The sequence below is a fragment of the Eleginops maclovinus genome, chromosome 11, assembly GCF_036324505.1.
Source record: "Eleginops maclovinus isolate JMC-PN-2008 ecotype Puerto Natales chromosome 11, JC_Emac_rtc_rv5, whole genome shotgun sequence".
In the NCBI taxonomy this organism is placed as follows: domain Eukaryota; kingdom Metazoa; phylum Chordata; class Actinopteri; order Perciformes; family Eleginopidae; genus Eleginops; species Eleginops maclovinus.
Genome location: NC_086359.1, coordinates 9,852,461 through 9,875,670, shown reverse-complemented (window position 1 = coordinate 9,875,670; position 23,210 = coordinate 9,852,461). Strand labels below are relative to the sequence as shown.

General features: G+C 40.1%; 2 protein-coding genes across 3 annotated transcripts; one reads left to right on the top strand and one right to left on the bottom strand.

Annotated features, from left to right (window-relative positions):
- Nucleotides 1-8: 8 nt before the first annotated feature.
- Nucleotides 9-13,602, top strand: coro6 (coronin 6). Of its 2 annotated transcripts, none has more exons than XM_063895954.1 (11): nt 9-223; nt 2,946-3,145; nt 6,771-6,893; nt 9,337-9,466; nt 9,549-9,727; nt 10,207-10,326; nt 10,443-10,547; nt 10,662-10,807; nt 10,971-11,028; nt 11,178-11,405; nt 12,750-13,602. In XM_063895954.1, exons 2-11 carry the CDS (start codon nt 2,948-2,950, stop codon nt 12,870-12,872), a joined length of 1,410 nt encoding a protein of 469 aa, XP_063752024.1. In that variant the 5' UTR covers nt 9-223; nt 2,946-2,947; the 3' UTR covers nt 12,873-13,602. The 2 variants fall into 2 exon arrangements, with proteins under 2 accessions (XP_063752024.1, XP_063752023.1); XM_063895953.1 differs by having other exon boundaries at nt 12,592-13,602.
- On the bottom strand, nt 13,397-22,140 carry LOC134872577 (von Willebrand factor A domain-containing protein 7-like). Its single transcript, XM_063895952.1, has 16 exons — nt 22,080-22,140; nt 21,243-21,433; nt 20,879-21,151; nt 20,697-20,790; nt 20,445-20,579; nt 19,183-19,369; nt 18,913-19,088; nt 18,705-18,817; nt 18,473-18,589; nt 17,871-18,059; nt 17,660-17,792; nt 17,305-17,454; nt 16,449-16,541; nt 16,106-16,350; nt 15,261-15,554; nt 13,397-14,732 (listed from the first exon to the last, which is right to left on the bottom strand). Exons 2-16 carry the CDS (start codon nt 21,420-21,422, stop codon nt 14,358-14,360), a joined length of 2,754 nt encoding a protein of 917 aa, XP_063752022.1. The 5' UTR covers nt 21,423-21,433; nt 22,080-22,140; the 3' UTR covers nt 13,397-14,357.
- Nucleotides 22,141-23,210: the final 1,070 nt, after the last annotated feature.

Below are 23,210 nucleotides of genomic sequence, written 5' to 3'. Positions count from 1 at the left end.
GCGGCACCCTCCCACACCCTCCACTCCCCCTGCTCTGCCCCCGTACTGTCTCTTTCCTGTCGAGGAGCGTCACGTAGCTGTCCAGTGCGACTCCTCAGAAACTCCACCGGCTCGCAGGGAATATCATTCAAAGGAATAAAAGCAGTGGAGCAGCCGCAGGAAGGGTGAGACCACACAACAAAAATCGGGAACCAGGGAAAAGGGGTCTCCCCAAAAACCTGAGGTGAGCTGTGTGGGCTATCTTTCCTAATATGAGTGTCGGTGCTGCAGTGGGGGGAGAGGTGCGTCAGCTTCTCCACTGCACTGCTGGAGAGGACACTGTACAGTGTGATTATGCACTTTCCCTGTGAAAGAACCAGATCTTGAGTCGTGCATGGCAGCTGCGGGCTACTTTAAGAAGCACGTTGCACATTAGCCTACTAACCTCCCCCCGTATCTCCCCCTCCCTCACACCTCCTGCGCACCTGCACGCCTATGTTCCTGTTTGTATGTGTGTTTGTGTAGTTTATATCGACGGTCCGTTTTATTAACGATAAAGCGACACAGAGTGCCTTCATTCTGGGACCATTTAGGAGCAGGCTGCGGGTGGGAGGAGCGGCGGCCCGGGTGGGACAGTGCAGTTTGTCATGTCTATATTAGGAAAGTGGCAGTGTCATTCTTTCGCTCTGTGTCGACTCTCCAGAGCCATGGAGGGCTATCTCATTAACCTGAATTAAAGGAGCATGTCTGAGTTTTTCAAGATTTCCTTTACTTTAACTTCCATCACATATTTTTGTTTCTATCTTTTTATTTAAGTGTGACCATCTCCACTCTATAATTCTATTTTAGCTTCTAAGTGTGAGTGTCTTGCACAATGTTCCAACTTTTTCCTGAATTCTTTCTGGCTTCAACAACCAATATCTGTGTATCGACAAATACACAAATAATAACTATGTCACACGTTTCCCAAAGCACATGCCTACATGTCTTAGATTGATAACCGATTAACAATTTACCCTTATCCAATACCAGTTGAAGCTCCAGGGATATATCTTCTCCATTTTTTTATGTAAGATCTTAACTTTTCAAGGATTTATTTTAACCAGACCACAATAGAGCCATTTAAATGTTTAAATCAGATGTCAAGTATGCAATCCTTTGTCATGTCCCCCAAAAATTAAGATACATAAGAGAAGTGTAGTTGTGATTGAGGCCGTTAGGCATCTTATTTATGTGGGGGCAAAAACACAGGATTAAAATACTGTTGATGCAACTATCTGACATAGTATGCGTGATATTGTGGTCTCCCTGATAAGCCCCTCAGCAGTGGACTGAAGTGGTCGCTGGAATGTAAATCTCTTGATAACAGAGAGCTTCCAGGAAAGAAACGAGAGCTTCGGACCTCTCATCAGTCTCGTTTAGTCATGTATCCCACAGTCTTTGGGTTTAGATTGAGGCTACATATTGTCTATTCCATTGTGAATGTCTGATATCTTTACTGTTGACCGTATGGGTTATGGATCACTTTATGTTTACTTTGCCACAGCTGAAAGTTGACAAATGTCCACAGAAAAAGAACCAGACTCTAACCTGGTCGCTCCTTGTGGACTTGGTTTGATTGTTAACTTAGGGATAGTTTAAGATAATGATCACCAACAGGATGTTTGATTTCCCCTGAATTTGATTAACGTTTTGACCTTATTGAATGTTTCCATATTCTCCAAGGGAATGTATCACATGTGTGTTATTGAATCTAACTTCTGCCTTGTGTTGTGCGATGTCATATATTAAGTTCTCTCCCTTTTCAACCTGCTCTGTGTCTTACTGCATTCTCTGTTGTTTGGCCATCACATAGTGTTTAGTGGGACAATCATCTATAAATATCTGCTGTGGTGGCAGGCACTGTTATAGAATATCCCCCCTGTTTTTTCTTTGAGGATTACTGTGTCTCTGGCCGGGTCCCTGGACAGCCGCAGGACAGCAAGTAGTCAGTCAACAAACACATTGCGGGGTTCACTATTCAGAGAAATGCAGGGGGGTTATTTAAAGCACCTGAAACCTTGGCTTCAATTCAAAGTATATCCTTATGGCATCAAATATACAAGGCTAAATAAGCAACATCAAGGGCAATCTTTATGTATTATTTATTGTGAGTTTAGCATTTTAAGTCTCCGTGTGTTATTTTTATTTCATTGACGATAACATTAACAATCTGTCTTTTCATGGACAAACGATTCTAATTGAAATGTTGGTAAATCCTGACTGGTGCATTGATGTAAGTGAAATCTCATTTCAGACTGTCCTGTGTCAAGCCAATGACAAAAAATAGTATCTCTCACTAATTATTGCAACTTTGACAGAAAATGGTCTGTTCATATTGACCCATACCTCATCCTAAGAAGCTAAATTATCTAAAAGATAATTTAGAGTGTATTGACGGATATACAGTATGAATTATACCCTGTAGGTCAGTTGGTTTAACAGTTTTAACAAAATAAATAATACAGTCCTAACTAGCATCAGCTAGATGAATAATCTTGTATCTACTTTATTTAAATTCCAATATGATTGAAATAAACACCAAAGAAGAGTAAACTGCCCTTTCAAACTTTCAAAATAAAAGTCTTGATACACTACAGAGTAACAGAGTCATCTTCACCCGGAACAAATTAAAGCAAAACCAAGCTGCTCATAACAACCCATCAGGTGAGAATTACAGCTCAGAGAGAACACACATGTATAAACACTTCACCCCAGCCTCCCTCAATGACAGAGAAAGTGACATCCTAAATTCCGTAGAAGTCAATGTAAAGCACGAAAAGTACAGCTGCTGGTGATTTTCAGTGTTAGTTATATTTGGTTTTACAGGTGATGATGTTGACATTTTTAATGTCCCACCCGCTCATCCTCTCCCCTCTCTTGTTTCTTCCTCTTTACTCCCTCCTCCTCTCCTCCACTCGCCTCAGCCATGAGTCGCAGCATCGTGCGGCAGAGTAAGTTTCGCCACGTCTTCGGCCAGACGGTCAAAGCTGAGCAGGGTTACGATGACATCCGTGTTTCCAAGGTGACGTGGGACAGCTCCTTCTGCGCCGTCAACCCAAAGTTCCTGGCGGTCATCGTTGAGTCGAGCGGAGGAGGAGCATTCCTGGTGCTGCCCCTGTCTAAGGTCAGTGAGGTCAAAGAAGGAATCATTCCAGCGTCTGTGGGTCAGTGTAAATTTGAAATCTGACAGCGTGCATGCTTTAATAAGTGTTGCATGTGTTCACTTAACATACAAATCAATCCTATGCCTTTGCTTCTACTTGTTGCTCGGGTTACTTCATGTGCTCAATAGGCAAGGATGTTGGTGCTATACTGAAAATGAGTTGTGCCTCATCATCATAGATTAAGAAAAAAATGTCAAACTTGTTTTTCTGCAGAGTGATGTGGAGAAGATTATAAATATATAAAACAAAATACATATTGTTTTGGGGGATATGTCAGTGGATCACTCAAGCATCTTATTTAATAATGGATGTATTGACATAAACAGTTCATATAGATATTCATGGTGTCCATACTATAGGAAACATCCAGATAAACTTGATCCTCTAACTCTCCTTATAGAACTATCATCCAGTCACTCCAAAATGATTGTTTTCAGTATTGTGGTTGGTGATGCAAATACCTGCGGAACAAATGACATTTCATCAGTTATAGCTGTACTTGTTTGTTTAGAGCTCATTAGATACGCTGGTAAACATGGTTAACATTAAACCTGCTTAACATTGGCATGTTAACATTGCCATTGTAAGAATGTTAGCATGCTGATGTTAGTTTTTAGCACAGACCATCGCTGTGGCTAAATACTCGTATAGAGTTGCTAATATATCTGTAGACTTCACTGCAGGCACATGAACAAAAGGAGATCACCAAGAAGGCTCTAATTTCATTGATATAGGCTGAAAACTGTTCATTGGGATAGGTGTGTGTGTGTGTGTGTGTGTGTGTGTGTGTGTGTGTGTGTGTGTGTGTGTGTGTGTGTGTGTGTGTGTGTGTGTGTGTGTGTGTGTGTGTGTGTGTGTGTGTGTGTTTTAAGATTGTAATTGTGCATTTACTATGTATTTGACTGTATGTTGAAAGAAAATTGTAATCCATTTTTTTGTGCTCATCTTTGCCAATCTCTGCAGGGGTTATCTTTGTCCTGCAAGAGGCAGGGTAAACAAGGACATAGAATAAGTGAGAGGGAACTTTACAGGGAAAGACAAAGAAAAGAAAGAAGATCAAGCATAGTTTGCTTTTTTCCTGTTTATAACTTGATCATAAAGGTCATGCAAGGTAAAGTCATGTGGAAAACTGAAATCCGTGCAGCCACTTCAGTTTCAGATCTTTGCACTTTTGTGTGACAGATATTAGACATAAATTCCAATACATTATACATCCATGACATTTTACAGTACACTGTATCTTCTAAACTGCAAACACCTCACACTCATTTCACTATGTTGCCAGATCTTGCATCAGATTCCTAGACTAAGCTACAGTGCTGTTTGATAGCTCGTCTCAGTAACCAAACGTTCTCTGATGTTTAGCTATAAGTAGCTACGACGGGATCGATGTTGCATGACATAATCAGCCTGCTGTAATGAGGAGGGTGAAGAGAAGGACTCCCAAAACCTTTGGCAGACAGCTCTGTACTGAGGTCACATTTTTTCATGCAACCCCAGGTATTCACCAAGAAAAGGCTGTGTCATCCTTGTAAAAAAACAAGTCTAAGTCTTCCTTAGATTTCCTGGAAGAGAGCAGAAAAAGTGCTTTGGTTAATTCATTTTAATCCTTTTTTTTACTTGATTTTGTTTTCCTTTAATTGGCAGATAATAAAATATTAGTTTTTGCTGTAATGTTGAGAAATGCTTGCGAAGGAAATCATTTCTAAAATGAAAAGCAACAGATCATACATTTAAAGATGTGGTTCTTCATTGTGACTTGGAGCCTCGTCATGTTAACAACATCGCCTTCAAATAAACCATGGACATCATAAATAAAAAACTAAATTTCATGGTGAAGGGAGATAATATTTCAATCTATTACCAGGTTAGATATGCAGCCGCAGTGACCCTATCTAAGTAAAAGAGATTTCCAGTACCGTGTGTCACATTTTGCAAACTCCATCCTCTCAGCTTTACACTCCTGTTCTGTGATCCGTGATTGACTTATTTAGTTTTCTGATTGTGACACTTTAAGTGTTTGAAAACCCTGTTTCTTTTTGGGGAGCAGCTTCGCACTCCGTCCAGTTAGCCGCAGATCACAGCTCATGGTGTTACTCTCCAAATAACCTCTGACGCTGTCACGCCGCTATAATCAGCCAAGTCTGCAGCAATTTAGCCCAGTAAGTAGCCTAACCACAGCAGGCCTCAGGGCTGCTAACATCACCTGCCAATCACAGTCCAGCATTATGGGATGTAAAAAGTTAATTGACTTCGGTCAGAAGAAATTCTGCTGTTTACGTAATAACATATAATATTGGCATTTGGAGCCTGAAAGGAACGTTTATATTTTACAGTCTACACAAATTATGGTAGAGTTATATTTAGACTAGAGGTAGGAATGAGCAGAATTTATTTGCCTTTTTGAGAATACTAATTTGAACTTTCATGGCTATATCGAGTAGATGACTGCTGAGTGTCATCAGCACGTCAGCACTGATAATTAGTCACAATTAGCTTCTTGGAGTTCGTTTGGTTGTGATTATAAACTGGAGTCATAGTGAACAGACATGCTATTAATACACACCAAAGTGCTCTCGTCCTCCATCTACCCCCCTCCGAGTCCCCAACAGGCCAGAAGAAAAACTCCCCTCTCAACACCCTGTCGCTCAGCTATAAATACACTCTCCTGGGGTGTGTGTTGTATATGTGCGGAGGGAATGATATCTCAAAAGTTGAAACACATGTTCACACTATAGGAACAGGAAAACATGGAATAACTTGGACCTGAAATCATGTTTTTAGTATATATCATATTAAAATGGTTAGATGGTTCCCTGTAAGCCCACCGTGAAGCGTCAAGTGTTTTTGTGGCTCCGGAGTTAGAGTGGTCATCGACAGATCATAAGATTTGTGGGTCAATCCAAAGCAGTCTCTGTGCCGAAATGTAGTTTTCATCCCTGTCCTGACATGACGCATATGCAGTGAGGGTAAGAAAGTGGGGGGTCAATAAGGGCCCAACGGAAATGCCCTGTGGCCCCCTGTGGCCCACTAACAGGATAAATCCATTGTAGACTTAACAGAATATAAAGCATGTTCAGAAAACTCAATACAAGATCCAGTTTTCTTGTTTCACGTAACTTTAATCAGTGGATATTGTTGCTATGGTGTTGAAGCTGCTCAAATGACCATTTTTCTCGAGCATTTTAAGGACTTTTTGTCCATGTTTGCTTAAAACATTTGAAATTGGAAATATAAATACTTGATCATTAAAATAGTATTAAATCACTGTAAAGTCCATTTGGAAAAACAAGTAAAAATCAAACATAAAAAAGGGATATTCAAACATTCACATTTTCACCAAACTAACTTTTAGCTGAGGTTAATGTGTGATGCAATTAAAACCAAACAGTTACCGAAATACTTTTACATATAACTTTACATGTCTCAAAAACCACCTTCTAGGTATTTCTTGACCTGCAAATCCCAAAATCAACACCTTTTTACTGTTTTCCTCTTAGTTATAACAAAAGGATGCTAGTAAGTAGTTGTACATTTACATACACTCCTAACTTAGTCCTTTGTCTCTGCTGCTGTGTGTTGCAGTCAGGTCGAGTGGATAAGAACTACCCACTGGTGAACGGCCACTCTGGACCCGTCCTCGATATCGACTGGTGCCCTCATGACGACAATATCCTGGCTAGCTGCTCAGAGGACACTACTGCGATGGTAATATCAGTGTGTCTTTGTGTGGGTGTAGGTGTGTGAAGAAAAACGTTTTCAAGTGGGAGCATGAATCTGCAAATGCATGTGGAGGAGTTTGTTGTTCGGTGACTCAGATAGCTGCTGTAGAGGTCATCAAATTCTGCCTGTTAAATGAGTGAAGTGAGTCATCAATGTGTCTACCTGTCTGTACCTGTCAGACTTTCCGCCCACCGGTTCAGTCTCATCTCTTCATAATTCTGCTTGTTATGTTTTTTTTCGTGACAGGTTGGTCAGACTGTTTAATGTCTGCAGCAAAACTTTGTCAGTATAGTGCTACTCCTGCTGCCCAAACCTGTCCCTGTTTGTGTGTATTTGTGTGTAGGTGTTTGACATGGCAGGACTTTTCTTTACATTATAAAGTCGTCTTGACACTCTCTGTTCAAGGATGTTTTGCTGTGCCTTGGTTTTGTGATTTGGAGATGTTTCAGCACTCAGGATGCTGAAACATGTAGGTTACATGAAACACACACACACATAGTTCCATCCTAAACATAAAAAATGTAAAGTTTTGCATTAAAGACAGCAGCCAACCAAAACTATGGTAGTTCTTTTAAACATGGTTTGAATAATCTGCAGAACTCTGTAGCCTTGAAACTCATCACATAGATCAGTCAGCAGGGGTCATTGTGAGGCCTGGATTACAGGAGATGACAGAGGAAGATCAAATATTTTAACTTTGCATTACTGTTCATGCAAATAACTTGTAGAGAGATACTTTAACTGATTGCAAAATCTGTTTGCGATGATGTTAAACACAAAATCCTTGTATTGGACGATCAAGAACAAGCTGACATTTAGCATTTTGCTTTTTTGCTTTAGAAATTACTTCTCAAAATAGTTGTGTGTGTGTATGTTTTTGTGTGTGTGTGTTTGTGTGTGTGTGTGTGTGTGTGCATGTGTCAATTGTAAAAAATGCTTTGTTTGCATAATGACAACATGTCTATTGACTCAGCACAGTTGTCACAGACGACAGATTTGCCCACATTTGTTCAACGACATCGCAGGAATCTTTGTGCGATGCATGTTTGAATATACGCTTCTTCTCCTAAGGCAACAGCTGCTGGGATGCTGTTAGAGTTCTGTGTGTGTGTGTGCTTTGTTTATGTCCAGCACACAGACAGACAGTTGCAGCTGTCCAGTTTTGGCAGTGTTGCCGCTGTGGAGCAGAAAGGTCATGACGGTGATGTCATTCTCCTCAGTTCACTGATACAGATCATTGTGTCATCTGAAAAGGCTCATTAAAGTTGTGTGTGTGTGTGTGTGTGTGTGTGTGTGTGTGTGTGTGTGTGTGTGTGTGTGTGTGTGTGTGTGTGTGTGTGTGTGTGTGTGTGTGTGTGTGTGTGTGCGTGTGTGTGTGTGTGTAGTTTATGTTAATTAGTGTATGTGTTAGCATATAGGAATCAATCAATAACCTTCTGTATGGCTAATTAAAGAGGCAACATCTCAACAAACAAACTGACATTAAAGAGGAATGAGTTTCCTGGGTCAGTTGTGTTGTTTGTGTGTTTGTATTCTACAATTACATAGAAGTTACACAGTATCTTTTTAAAGTGCTTTTCAGGTATCTCACAGGATCTTTATATTAGACCTTTTCAGAAAGAAATCGGAGAGTGCAGACCTCCACCAATGCCTTTTCCGTAGAGCACACTTAATGTGCGTATCCTTTTCCAAAATGGAACAAACAGAGCAAACCAAATATAAAACGTTGTCTCCTTGGTGGAGGTGATAAGGGGATGTTCTTGTGTTGTTTTAGATATAATTAAGTGTGAAATGTTCCACACAGTGTGGGCTGGGACTGGCATTCAAACCGTTTAGAAAAGAGATGGATTGAAATGGAGCGAAATCTGTTAAACTTAAATCTGTTTTCGACAACACACTAAATGTATAATAATGAGCTTGTGTTTTTGGCAGTTTTAGAGGAAAAGCCTTAGTAGGAAGCCTGTTGGAGTTGCACACAGTTGTGGACTTTAGTAGGTGGGTGTCATTGGTCGTCACCTTGACTACAAAGAAACAGAAATGTATCTCTGCAACAGTCACCGCCAGTAAATCTATGAACCAATCAAAATGAAGCCATCAAGTAGTTGTAAAGTTTTAATTTCAATTACAACATAAAGTCCTTCTGGTTTTGTATGTTTTAAAAACTCATGGTGTGGTCTGTCAAAATATCATTAAAAAGTAATTGTAGAGTATGTTGACAAATATGAAAAAGGGAAGCACATAGTATAAAAACATTTTATTTAAGTCGAAAAATATGCCCAAGGATGCTGTGAAAAGAAAAGTGTCATGGTATAGTTATTTTTCAAATATGATGAATAATTAAAGTAAGCTACTCGTTTACCACGAGTACAGGACAGAATATGCATCTTATGGACACAGAACCAGATTTTTCTTTGTCCCTCGTCTCCAGGTGTGGCAGATCCCAGATCACTCGCTGACCCGCCCCCTCTCTGACCCCGTAGTGGTGCTGGAGGGTCACTCGAAACGAGTCGGCATCCTCACCTGGCACCCCACTGCACGCAACATACTACTCACTGCGGGTAGGACACACATTGTTGTCTTCAAAGTTTTTATATCATGTGAAAGTATAGGATACATTCAGATCTTTTTCTGTAACCCCAGGCAGTGATAACCTGATTATCGTCTGGAACGTGGGGACGGGCGAGCCCCTAATAACTATGGACGACCACCCAGACCTCATCTACAGCATCAGCTGGAACCGAAACGGCAGCTTGTTCTGCACCACCTGTAAGGACCGGCGACTGCGTGTCTGCGACCCCCGCAAGAGGGACGTGGTTGCGGTGCGTGAGCAGAAAAGATTGATATATATACACGCTTCACAAAATCGTAAACTCTAACACCCTAACACCACTATCAGAGTTAATGAGAAGTGTGAGTTTATTGTATCTTATATGTATATTTAGTGATACAGTAAGGACCAATTAAGACAGATAGTGACATTTTGGGAAATACACCACAAGTATAATAATTTCCAAGTCAAGAGGGTCGCAGCTGGTAGGTTGTTGGTTTGTTGTTTTTCCGATTCGTGAACTTCATCTCTTCTCTCGATTCGTTCATTTAAAGTTTAGTTAAACAGAACAACAGGACCTCCAGACACAGTGAGACACAAAACCATTCAACAAATCGAAGCTTACTTTACCCGTAATTCTAAACACATACATCAATGCTGTCGGCTACGGTTATATGAAACCCCAAAAACCCTAAAAAGGTTACTCATAGTTTAACTTGTAGTTGTGTTTTACCCTGTGCCGACCAACAGGAACGTCTGGCCCCACATGAGGGGATCCGGCCAATGAGAGCCATCTTCACCAAAGACGGAAACATCTTCACCACAGGATTCACCAGGATGAGCCAGAGAGAGCTCGGACTCTGGGACCCGGTAACAAACAAATACATCTAACATGCTCATCCTTATTATAAGGAGCAGAAATATACAATCACTGACATGCCTGTACACAACAAATGGCTGAATGTAATTGTTTTTACTCTCCACAGACAAATTTTGAGGAGCCCATCGCACTGTTGGAGTTAGACACAAGTAACGGAGTGATGTTACCGTATTATGATGCAGATGCAAGCATGGTCTACCTCTGTGGAAAGGTACAGAACATCATTCTTCATAAATGTAATGTATAATATGTGCAGATTGCTCTTATTTACAGCCCTATCAATAATGTGTTTTTGACTAGTTTCGTTTTCTCTGTTTATGTGTAGGGGGACAGCAGTATCCGTTACTTTGAGATCACAGATGAGCCGCCATACGTTCACTACCTCAGCACCTTCAGCAGTAAGGAGCCCCAGAGAGGGATGGGCTTCATGCCCAAGAGAGGTGTGGACGTCACCAAATGTGAGATCGCTAGGTAAGACACTGATTGCGCACCACAATACAGATGTTGCATGAGAGAGGTGAGAAGTGCTCACCATGTGTCCTCTTAACAGTAAATGTTTACATTATTGCAATGTCTTTGATAGTGATGTTCAACAAAGACTGATGCGTCTCTTCTCTCTCATCTCATCACTTAGGTTATTCAAGCTCCTGGACAAGAAGTGTGAGCCCATCACAATGACAGTGCCCAGAAAAGTAAGCCTGAACATTCTCTACAAGTTTCTGACTTATATTGGTGCTGAAAAGAATTTAGTACATCAAATTAAGTATAACTTTTGAAGGTACTTTTAGTTTATTTCCATTTCAGAAAACATTTTATTAACCTCGCCACCTCTCTTCTGCAGTCGGACCTCTTCCAGGATGACCTGTATCCGGACACAGCAGGGCCCGAACCCGCCATGGAGCCTGAGGAGTGGCTGAATGGCCGCGACGAAGATCCAATCCTGGTGTCCATGAGGGGCGGCTATGTGCCACCCAAGAGCAGAGAGTTCAAAGTGTCAAAGAAGAACGTGCTGGAATCCAGACCCACCACCCGGCGCAGTGTGTCCACTATGGAGACCAACAATCTGCCGGTAAGTTGTGGCATATGTTAAAGTACCTCATAGCATATAACCTCTGTATGTATATATAATACTCAATACCGTTGGAAAGCCTGTTTTTCTTACCTTTCAAATGGTGCCGAATTTGTGGGAGGAGCAGCAGAGCAGAGTATGTGGGTTGCGCCCATGAAAAATGTGATAAATCTCCTCTGCCAATGCCAAACTGCAGCCAATCTCCGGTCTCGTATGGCAGCCAGGAGGCCTGCCTTGACTGCCCTTCACTGTCAGGCCAACTTGCACTGGAACCTCAACATGTGGGGGAACATTATGTTTAGCGATGAGTCCAGATTCTGCCTACAGCACTTGGATTGTAGTGTCACAGTGTGGAGAAGACACGGAGAACTCTTTGCTGATTGCTGCACCGATAGAGTAGGAGAGGAGGGAATGGCCTGCAGTCCTGACCTCGAACCCAATCAACAGTTGTGGGATCAGCTTGGGAGTGCTGTCTGTGCCAGAGTGACCAAGACAACCACGCTGGCTGACTTGGGACAAATACTGGTTGAAGAATGGAATGCCATCCAGCAGCAGTGTGTGGCCAGGCTAGTGACCAGCATGAGGAGGAGAGACTGTTGTGGCTGTGTATGGTTCTTCCACACGCTACTCAGGCTGCTTGTTGAATTTATAAATTGTTTCCAATATGTTTTGTTTCATCAGACTTCAATCATCCAATCCACCAAACAACACCAAAAGAGGTCAACAGCAAAAAAAGCTGTTTGGCAGAGGAGATTTGTCACATTTTTCATGGGCGCAACCCACACACTCCGCTCTGCTGCTCCTCCCACAAATGCATGTTCCTCACAAATGTGGCACCATTTGAATGGTAAGAAAACAGGCTTTCCCACGGTATAACATTTATTGCTAAGAAGCATTGTTACATCAAAGGCATTTGCTACCAAACACAAATTTCCTTACTTTTTGTGTTAAGTTTATATAGTAGTACATTTCTTGTGTATTTTAATCTGTGTTCATTTAAGTTGCCACCTAAGCTTCACTGCTTTTGATGTTTGTAGCTTTATGTTGCACAATTTTGTGAATCACACTGGCTTTGCAGCCCGTTACCTGAATGCACCATTACTCCTGAACATCTGCCTCGCTGTTTAACATGTTTTCTGTTTATCTCTCCTCTATTCATACCTGCCCACAACTTTTTTCCCTAAAGCTCCCATCTTTGTTTTGGTTTATTTCTCCTAGTTGCTCACTGTCCTTGACCTATTTTTCCTCTCTTTTTTTTCTTTGTCCCAAATTTTCCGATCCCCATCACTGTCTTTATTCCTTCCTTCTTCCCTTTTTTCTTCTCTTCTTTCTCCGGCCGTCCAGCCTGAGTTGCTTGGGAGGTTGTTGGAGGAGCTGCAGAATCTGAAGGCTACAGTTTTGTCTCAGGAGAAGAGAATCTGTGACTTGGAGAATAAGCTTTCCCAGTTCACTAATGGCACTGACTGACTGCAGGAAACATGCGTCTGAAGAACTGGTCTACATCTCAAAATATGTATCTCTATAACTACTATAGAAACACATTTCCCTTGTTTTGGCAAGGAACAGTCTCCTAAATACTCCAACAGTGTTCCTCCTTTAAAAAAGGTACCATTTTGTAAAAATATGAATGTGGACAATGTCAATGCAAATAGACAGTTGAAGAAATTTTAACAAATTACATCAATATCTAGGGTAATTGTTTGGCAGTTTTTCTACATCCTCATTCCAGCTCTAACATATCGTACCTTTATTGCTTTGGCAAAAAATATTTTAAATATATTAGTCAAGAATGAGAAGAGTACACAAGTGGAGTGAGGGAGCTGCGGGTTAGAGGGACATGTGCATGTTGGGTTATAGGTCTGAAGAAAGTCAACATTGTGATAACTTTTATGTCACTGTAGTAAAAATCTAATGCACCAAAAATACTTCCTGCTTGGAATGGTTTGGCTTTTGGTGAGTTGCATTGACAAACTATACATCACGCTAAACAATTGTATTTGCTTCAGTACGATTCAATCACTGACCAGTTTATTTAGACTCTTTGAAAACTCTTCAAAATGTAAATAGTAATAAAAGGAAACGGGAGAAAAAAAGTTGAACTTGTAGCAAATTGTGAAAAGACAAATGTTGTGTGTTCTGTAAAGCATTATACATTAGACACACTATGACAACAATAAAAATCAGTGTTTTTTAAAAATGTTTGCCTCAGTTTGTAGTTACAACATTTTCAATCAAACAATCCTGGTAAGAAATGACTTCCTGTGATTTAGAGGTGAGGACACTGACCAGTCCATCTCTATATGACCGAATGCATGTAGACCGTTTCTTCCAGTGAGCCTTTCTCTTGTGGTGTTATGATTGTGTGATTAAACAGAAAGACATGCATTCTCTGTACAGAAGGCAGAAAACAGAAGTACCAGGCTTACTGGTAAAGCTTCATTACTTTTTTGGCCACTAGGGGGCGGATACAATCCAAAAAAAGCTGAGCCATAAACATGTTATCTTTACAATAAAAAGATAGTGAATTAGCAAACAATGTGTTACTGAAGAGCACCTATGCATGCAACCTGAAAAGTATGAATATCAAAAATTAATAATAAATTAACAAATGTAAGTATGTAATCTGAAACAGGGTCATCCAACCACCTGACACAACAAATGTAAGTATGTAATCTGAAACAGGGTCATCCAACCACCTGACACAACATTGTCTCTTTTTTTGGTCTTCACCAACTAAATAAATATATGTGTTTGCTAAATATTTGGCTTTTTTATCACTTTGTGTTGCTGCAGTTAGCTAGTTAGCTTCTGGCATCTGGTTTGGGTAAGATTGCAATTTTAGGGTATACTGGGTTTAACAGAGAGAACCGTAAGAGAATAAACCAGTTTGTTGCTGCAAACTGTTGATGAAAGCTTTTTGACTGATATTATATAGAGTGTTAAAGGAGAAACCTAGATTATTGCACTTTTAATGATTTGCCCTAACACCACTATGATTAGACTCAGAAGAGGCCACTGAGTCACTTTGGTGGACAGAGAAGTGTAAAAACAGATGTTGACATTTCCCACTCTGTCCACAACCAGCAGCTCCACATCAGGCGAACAACAAGAAGAATTGTAGGAAACCAGCGTGATGTTGTCGTTTCCAGCGGCCAGGCTGGTTTTTAAAGTCCCGTTGCCCTGTCTGAGAGTAACGCTGTCAACACCCGACTCGCCATCGCCATCAGTCACCTGAACAGAGAGCTCCCACATCGAGGAGCTGCAGATATCAGAGCAGTTGGACTGCAGGCTGAGCAGCTTACACACCGGCGGAGAGAAATCAGTCCCCTATTGGTAGAAAAATTATTGATTAAATGAGTTTTACATCAGAGACTTCAACCGGAGAAGGAAGAAGGTAACACTAATTCATGGGTCTGTTTTTTTTTTTTAATGCATTTCAAATACTTACCAAGAAGCTTTCTAGCAATGTATTAGTAAGTACATTTTACCCAAGTATAGTATAAATCTGTATCTGTACTTAAAGTAAGTATTTATGTTTAGTAAGTCAAGAGCAGGTCAGCTGATTATTATTCAACAAAAGGTTGAATAGGTGATCAGTGATCTTCCATACAATGACTATGAATGCCTTTTTATGGCATAGTATAATATGACATTTGACTTGAAATCCTATCCTATCTTACTAAGTGAAGGGCAAGTCAGCTAAACATTTTTGCATGTTCAGCGAAGGATAAAGGAATGCTAAAGTTAAATAAAAACTAAATATTTACATAGATTTAAACTATTTCAAGAAATTAATATTTTCCCCCAAATGACCAAAGTACATTAGGAAAAGTTGCTCCTTAGTGGGAGTTTTACCGTGTTAATGACGGAGAAACGCAGCACGACATAGTTTGTGTCTTGGCCCCCCGGAGCCTCGGCCTCGATGGTCAGGGTGACGTCGGTACCAGACGGGGTGTTAAGAGGAGCGGAGAGCGTCACTGTGTCGTTGGCACTGTTTCCAGCTTCCAGAAATAAACTGGTTGGAGATGCTGAGTCAAAACCTCGGTTGTTTGTGGCTCGGATGGAAATGTTTCCCTCTATTTCATTGCTCATCACCGAGAAAGGCACGGAGAAAGGGGTTCCTGGTATCAGGATGCTGTTTGAATCAGCCTAGAAAACAGAGGGAGTCAGACAAGAGTCAGGTTTTATTGCAATGATTCAAGTGGAAATATACATGCAGGCTCGGGGAGTAACAGATTACATGAAACAAGTTCATTCTGGCTGGTGTCAATCCTTTTTTTAATAATTAGTTTTTTAATGCAGTAGACGGACACAAAAACAGTTTACTTTTAAATAAAGTTTTAAACTAAAACAAAATTTGTAAACCATAGTATTCTGTAGCCTTTGCCTTAATTTAAGATGACACATTGATCTGTTGTCTTACATAGTACACTACATGCATAAAATCATCTGACTGATATTTGTTTACTTTTGTATTGATTTGCTTTGCATTTAATGTTGAGGTAATCCAAAAGTAACGAAAAGTAATCAGGTAACATACGTTTTATATTGTGTTACTAACATTAGGTTTCTGATAAAAAACATTGAGATTTTACTAGTGATTGAACGGATGACATTTTTAACCCAACCCTGTTTACATGTTTAGTTACAACTCCTCTCATGTGGATGTTTTTGTGACACTGTCTGGGATGTGTACTCACAGTGATAGTCAGATTAGAGGCTCTGAAGTTGGTTGAGGACTGCCTTTGGAATCCATCATTCCCCTTCACCCGCACCGCAAACTCCACTGACGGTATCCTGTCGAAGAGAGCTAAGAAGTTCCCGCTCCCCTGTGACTCCACAATTGCTTTAATCTCCCCCAGCCCCGACGATTCAATGAGAGCAACTTCTGTCACTGTGGCGGAGTCACTTCCCGTTAAAGACACCAACAAGCTACCATTGACACCTGTTTTAAAATAAAAAATGAAATGCATCATGTTTGAATTTACAGTGTTATTTTAAATCTGCATATCTTCAAAGTCACATCTTAACGGTTTCCTTTACCCCCTCTAGGACGTGTGTCGAGAGCATCATATCCTGTGAACGGGCCCTGCGAGGCCTCGAAAAAGTCAAACAGGAAATCAAAAGGACTCTGACCTGCAAATTTAAAAGTCGTAAGAAAAAATGATTAGCATAGATATACAGAATTTATTTTCAAAAACCCTTTCGACATAGCTAAAGCATGATACTTGAGTTTTCGATCTGTATTACAATATCTATGGATTACAACTACCACAAAATCATTTCAAATGTTATCTACCAATAATTTATAGATTACATTTAACAGGATTTTGTTCTCATGTATATCCTACATATCCTGTGATTCTTACCCATAGGAGTGAACTCAACGCTTTGTAGTGGAGCTAAACTTCAATATTTTGCCTTTATTCTTTGTTCATTTGACAAGGGATTCAAATATAAACCAGACAACTTAGAATATAGACAGGAAACCCAATTATTATGCTTTTGCTTCATGACATGAGAGTTTAAAGTGCTGCCAGCTGTTCTGAGAGACTGTGAGGTGCTTTGGGCTAAATGCTAACATCAGCATGCTAACATCAGCATGCTAACATGTTCACATTGATAATGATAACATGTTAAAACCATTGCTTATTTAAATGAAGCTAATATTTGTTAAGTAGCACTTAAAAATGGCGTTTGACGTTATTAGTTTTAAAATATTTAGTCATACAGTAGATAAGTGTTGGAGGATTTGAGGTTTGTACATTTGTATAACTATGGTGAAAAGTTACGGGGGGGATCCAAACCAAAGTAATGACACAAGAAGAGCTAAGGTACAAGACTAATAGGGCTCTCACATTCATATTGTGAACACATTAAATATTGCTGGAAGTCTCACCTATGACCTTCAGCGTGTAGGGATTAGTCGACACCATATTCATTTTCCACAGTCCGACATGTTTTTGAAGCCGCAGAGTCTGGAAGTTTCCGACTGACTGGGATGTAATGATCAATGAGCCCATTGAGTTTGTGCTTTGCTGAGATTCTCCTTCAACGAAAAAATAAATAAAAATAAGCAGGAAGAAAAACAGTTACAATACTGTTTAATTTTTGCTGCTTTCATTTAAACATTTTTCACAAAGACCTTTTTTTTGTTTTGTTGTACATCATTTGGAAAATATATGACTGCAGACAAATGGTTGAATAAGTGATCTCATAAAGAGAGAATATTTCCTTCAGAACGACACTATTACCTGTGGGGCTGGTGAGAGTGAAACTGAAGGAGCGTCCAGTAATGTAAACTAAAGGGTTGATTATAGTTTTGTCAACCATAAAGGAGAACGTATCTGTGCTGCCTGGGCTCCTGGCTGCCTGCAGTAGAGTCACCTGGGAGATAAACGGTCAAGATGACACATCGGGAAGTCTCTGAAGTGAACAACACTAAAAATATCTTTGTGGGATTACCAGAGAGGAGGTGGAGGACTGTGTGATGATGCTGGTGGCCACAGGGAGCTCACTCTTTGTGACTTCTATAGCCAGACCTCCTGACGCCTGAGCCAGCTCTCTGTACAGCTCAGCCTCTGACTCGGAGATCCTGTTCCCTTCGATCCCTTCCTTGTTGAGCACTGTTGAGCCAGAAATCATGAAGTTGACCTGTAAAGGAAGAAAAGAGGCAGAAAACAGATCAGAATGTCTTAGCCATTAATCTGAGGACAAGAACAAGAAAACCAATAAATACTTAGATCTGTTGAGCTGGGACATGAGGATTTGGTGGTTTTCTTTGAAAATACTGAACACAATTGATACAAGATCAAAGTGGCAACTATTGCTATAGTTTTCTATTAATTAATTAACATAGTTTACTTATTGTTGCAGCTCTACGATGTTTGGTGTGTGTCATTGAAATTGTGTTATTGCCATTAAATCAGTGCACACCTCCAAGCATTTTTTACTGTATTTAGGTAGTCATCTTTAACACAAGACAAAATGTAATAATTCAAGAAATATGAAAGGACATTTTCACAAGGTCGCAATGCTGTAATGACCAAAAACGTGTTGACACTCACCACTGTTTGTCTACGCTCTATGAGTGCGATCACTGTGCTTTTCAGTTGTTTGTCTTTAGCAGGCGCATCCGTGAAGAGGAAGATATCAGAATTGTACGGAGCGCTAGTTAAAGCCAGCTGTAGGAGGAAGAGAGTATTGAATAACAGGATTGTTTTTTTGTTTTTTTAAAACAACTGTTAACACATCACAATGCTTAGTTGTTTAAGTCATATCAGCCAAGGATCACAGCACCTGAAGCCCTGACAGACTCAGTTCCCCATCATCTCCTCCACCGGTTGCTGATAGTGAGTTAATAACGTTCTTGAAGATATTTGGGTCTGTAGTCTTTATGAGCGGCCCAAAATCTGGGGTGCAGGTGGAGATGGGAGAAGGAAAACACCTCAATCATGCTTGTTTTGTTTTTCACATCAACACAATGTGAATCATCCTTAGATTTTACCTGGATCGTTGAAGGGGACAAGAATGTAGAGTGAGGGCTCATCCTCTGTTCCCACTTTACTGTTGATTATAGAGGAAGTGACGTTCCGCACTGCATCAATGTCATCGCTCATGCTTTTTGTCGTGTCAATCACAAAGCAAAGAGCTTTACTGGATCCTTTGGAGATTCCCATCAACCTGAGGGAAGAAGAAACAGAGAGATGAGAGAAGATCCCCTTTGCAGTTCACCTTTTAAACCACATAACTGCAACATGCAGAATGGGTTTCTTACTGGAGGAACGGTCTTTCCCCAGCAGCGCCTCGAATGTCCTCCAGTAGCTGACTGCTGGCAGCTACAGCCATATTTGCTGCTGTCATGTGGAGGTGTCCATGGCTGGCATCGAGAGTGTCTTTGTTGATCCCACCTTTAGGTTCGATGGTGCTTGTTTGATCAACTGCCCCGCCATGACTGCATTTTCCTTTAGAACAAAGAGAGGGATAGATGCAGTGCTGTACAATGCAACTTGAAATCTGCTGCAGCATTACTAAAATATGATGCAAAATGTGTTTTAGGTTAAGGAACGTGTATCCAAAACATTGTTACAGTGTTCATTTCGTCAACGAAAACTATGACGAAAAATGTTCGTCAACGACCTTTTTTACATGACTAAGACGAGACGATAGATTTTTGATAATAAAAACTATAACAAAATCTATATATTTTTTTCGTTGACAAGACGGGACTAAAGTGTTAATGGTGGACTATCGGACATTCAAAATGCAGGATATTTTGTTTTCCCCTTCGGGCTTCGGGTTCAATAACCCACTTTGTCCAAATAATGTAGACAGGCAAGCTCTTCTTTGGAGGCCGTTGTATTTATTAAAACCTGTTACAGATATGATTTCGTTGTTGCTGTTCCGCTCACTTCTCCAGACACATACACGCTCGCTCACTCTCGCTCGCTTTACTATGCACACACACACACACGCGCGCGCGCGCGCACGCACACACACACACACACACACACACACACACACACACACACACACACACACACACACACACACACACACACGCAGCGCCACGCCTCTCTCTCTCTCTTAAAGGGATAGGCGATCTGCCTCTATGACCCTTATAGCAGAACACCAGATATTACACACAGTGTTAAGACGGTGAAATGTTGCTTTATGAATTTCAACACTTAATACTGTCACCTTGATTCCACTGAATTAGTTTATAGAGAGAAAAACACTTTGACTAAAACTGGACTAAAACGTTTTGAGTTGTCGTCGAATAAAATGTGACTAAAACTAATAGACCAAAGACTAAATCTAAAATAGCTGCCAAAATTAACACTGCATTGTTATAAGGACATTATTAAACTGCTCTCCTGTCTTTGTAATGTTGTTTACCAAACATTTGTTGAAGAGTCAACAACTTACCTTAAAGGTAGGTGGAAACTTCAGAAAGGTGATTAGTCTTCTAAAATCTAATCTAACTCGTTATATTTCTGAGAGTATAAAGTGATCTTAATGATAAATGAAATAAATCACCTTTTGGTTTGGTTGACAATAAAGGCACTACACCAAAATATCCAGAGGTCAGTATCCCCTCATCTATGATGTCCTCCAATATGTTGTTTGTGCAGTTGTCTCCGTCACAGTTGCGGCATGTTGCCCTGCTTTCATCTGAGGAAAAGTTAATCAATAAAGATTTTATGATTTTTTTATGCTGAATAACTTCACAATAGTTACGCCCAAGCTGTATTCTTCTTCAGTGCTGCAAAGCTCATACCAGCTCTTTACCTGCTGTGTTTCCAATGCTGGTGTCCGATCTGATCAGATTAGGGTTTGGAAATATGTAGCCCAGTTCCACCCAGTTACTGTGGCTGTAAAAGTCCTTTAAGGGGGCAGAAGAATATCAGGGTTACTTCGATTTTCTAATCTTTAAAGAAGTGAATTTGTAGTACTTTTAATGTGATAAATACCTGTATAGGATGTAAAATCTCTCCCATTTTCTGCCTTGCTGCCTCAAAGTTTCCTTGCTTGTTGTTTGCTTTGATGACCCTTATTCCCTCAGTGATGATTTTCCTTCCTTGAACAAACATTTCTTCATCAAAATGGAAGCTGGCATTAAGGGCATGACGGATGTCCACCCTTACATTCATCAGTGTGATGAATATAATGGCTCGGCGGAAACTCTTGGATGACTTTGGTGTGCCACAGGCTTCAGCAACAGCCTTCGCAGTGTAAGGCTGTGTCTAAACACACACACAGTCCAAAAATGACTTAATGACATTACGTGATATAACTCATTTCTGTTAAACCAACTTCTATAGAGGGTATTCTTACAGGAAAATTGAAATTTGTCCCCTCAGCTTGGGCCAGAGCACGGCACGCCTGCAGGGTGGCATTTAAGATTGCCCTCTCAGTGATTTCCAGGTGATTCAGGGACTTTCCTGGCAATATCGCAAAGCCAAGAGCTCCAGTTGGCAGGAGCAGGAGACCAAACGCAACAAACCACGAAGACATCCCTCCTTTACCTATCAAAAGATTTTTTTTTTTACATAATTATCACTTTAATGGGAAAGGTCAACACAGAGGTTAAATAACACTGGTGCTATTTTATTCAAACCTCCATACGTTTCCAAAGTAAATACGTAGATGTACCTCGTAGTTTTTACAAGTTCCCCCTACATTATGAATGAAAAATGTAGGCTAATTTGCCTGCTTGTAAGTATTCAGGTCATTTTGGAATACATTCACATCAGATTCATTAAGCTCTTCACAAGCCATTTGTCCATCTCCCATTTAAATGTGGTCAGTTTTATGATCATGATGTACCTTAGTAGCTTAATGTATCCACTACTGTAGGTTAAATCATCTCTCAATTCCTCCTAAATGTGCAAACTATTGCTCAGTAGGAAGTAAATAACAACCTTAAACATTTTTGGGTTTGATTCAGAGCCCTTATTGTAAAACTTCACATACATGTTAGTAGAAAAAATGACAAAGCAGCTTCAGTGTACCTGCATGCTGGCTGTAGTCTAAAAGGTTATCAGATTTACAATGCATCGTGCTTTAAAAAATACATTAATGTTCATATGTACTACAAGCATATGTTCTTGCATATTGTATGAGAAAATCAAACGTCTATATTAATATTTCGTAAGAAAAAACTTTACCAACCTGGTGTCGATTCTGTTCTGTGAACATGAAGATGTTATAATGTCAGTAACTCGGTGCTGCTCTGCAAAGGTGGAGTCATGCAGGACTTGTTATACTTGTGCGAAGGTGTGGTTTGGTATGAAAGGAACTATCAAAGTCATACACAAACACTTTCATTTTAAGGTTGAAGTTTTTTTATTTTATGACAATGGTCGCTTATTTATAATATGACTTCTGCTAGATATGACTTTGTATTTCCAGTTATCTTTGCAGAATCATCAACAGTAATTAAAGATTAAACATCTAATCAACTTTAATCAACCTTTACAAATCAATATCTGGCAAAAACTGAGACAATACTTTAAACAACTGAAAAGACAAAATTGTTTCCAGAAACAAGCCTTTAAAGTAAAGAGCCCTTTCCTTCATTCAGTTATTATCACGTAAATATACCATTTTTGCAATTCTTCTTAAAAAACACACATGTAAAGCATCGTTTGTGTTGTATGACAACAAGACATTAAATGTGTTTTTTCACATATCTTTGAAAGACAACCTGCACTTTTAATCATAAAAAATGTAAATTAGCATGCGCACTCATCAAGACAAACACTGCAGGCGGGAGCTGTACGAATTTAAATGTAGGAGTTCCTCTGAGGTTGTTTTCGAAATAGGCAAACCGCAGAGTTTACAGTATACTCTCTTATAAGAGGGAGAATAAGTTCCAAGACAGTGGCTCCTCTCCTTAATACTATGGGTGCACTTGATATTTGTTATATACAGTGCAGAAATTTCTCTCTACAGCTACGCAACCCACTTACAAATCATGTTACTTAACCAACATTTACGGTATGTGGTGTTAGATCATCTACAAATACCACAATGCTGGATGTTTTGGATGACTTGAGTGGAGCATACATTCAAATATTTTTCAGTACATTATCTTCATCTATCTACATCTCCTCTCTGACAGCATTGCTTTCGCTTTTATTCTGTCCAAAGTTGGCAAGGTGAAGCAGGTGAACAGGTGAGCAGCTTCAAATATCTTGGACTCAGCATTGACTCCCTGCGTTTTCTCAGGTTAATAATATTATCTATAATTCTAACCAATCACTCAGTGAGGAAGGCTTTTTTTTTGGGTCCCTGCCCTAT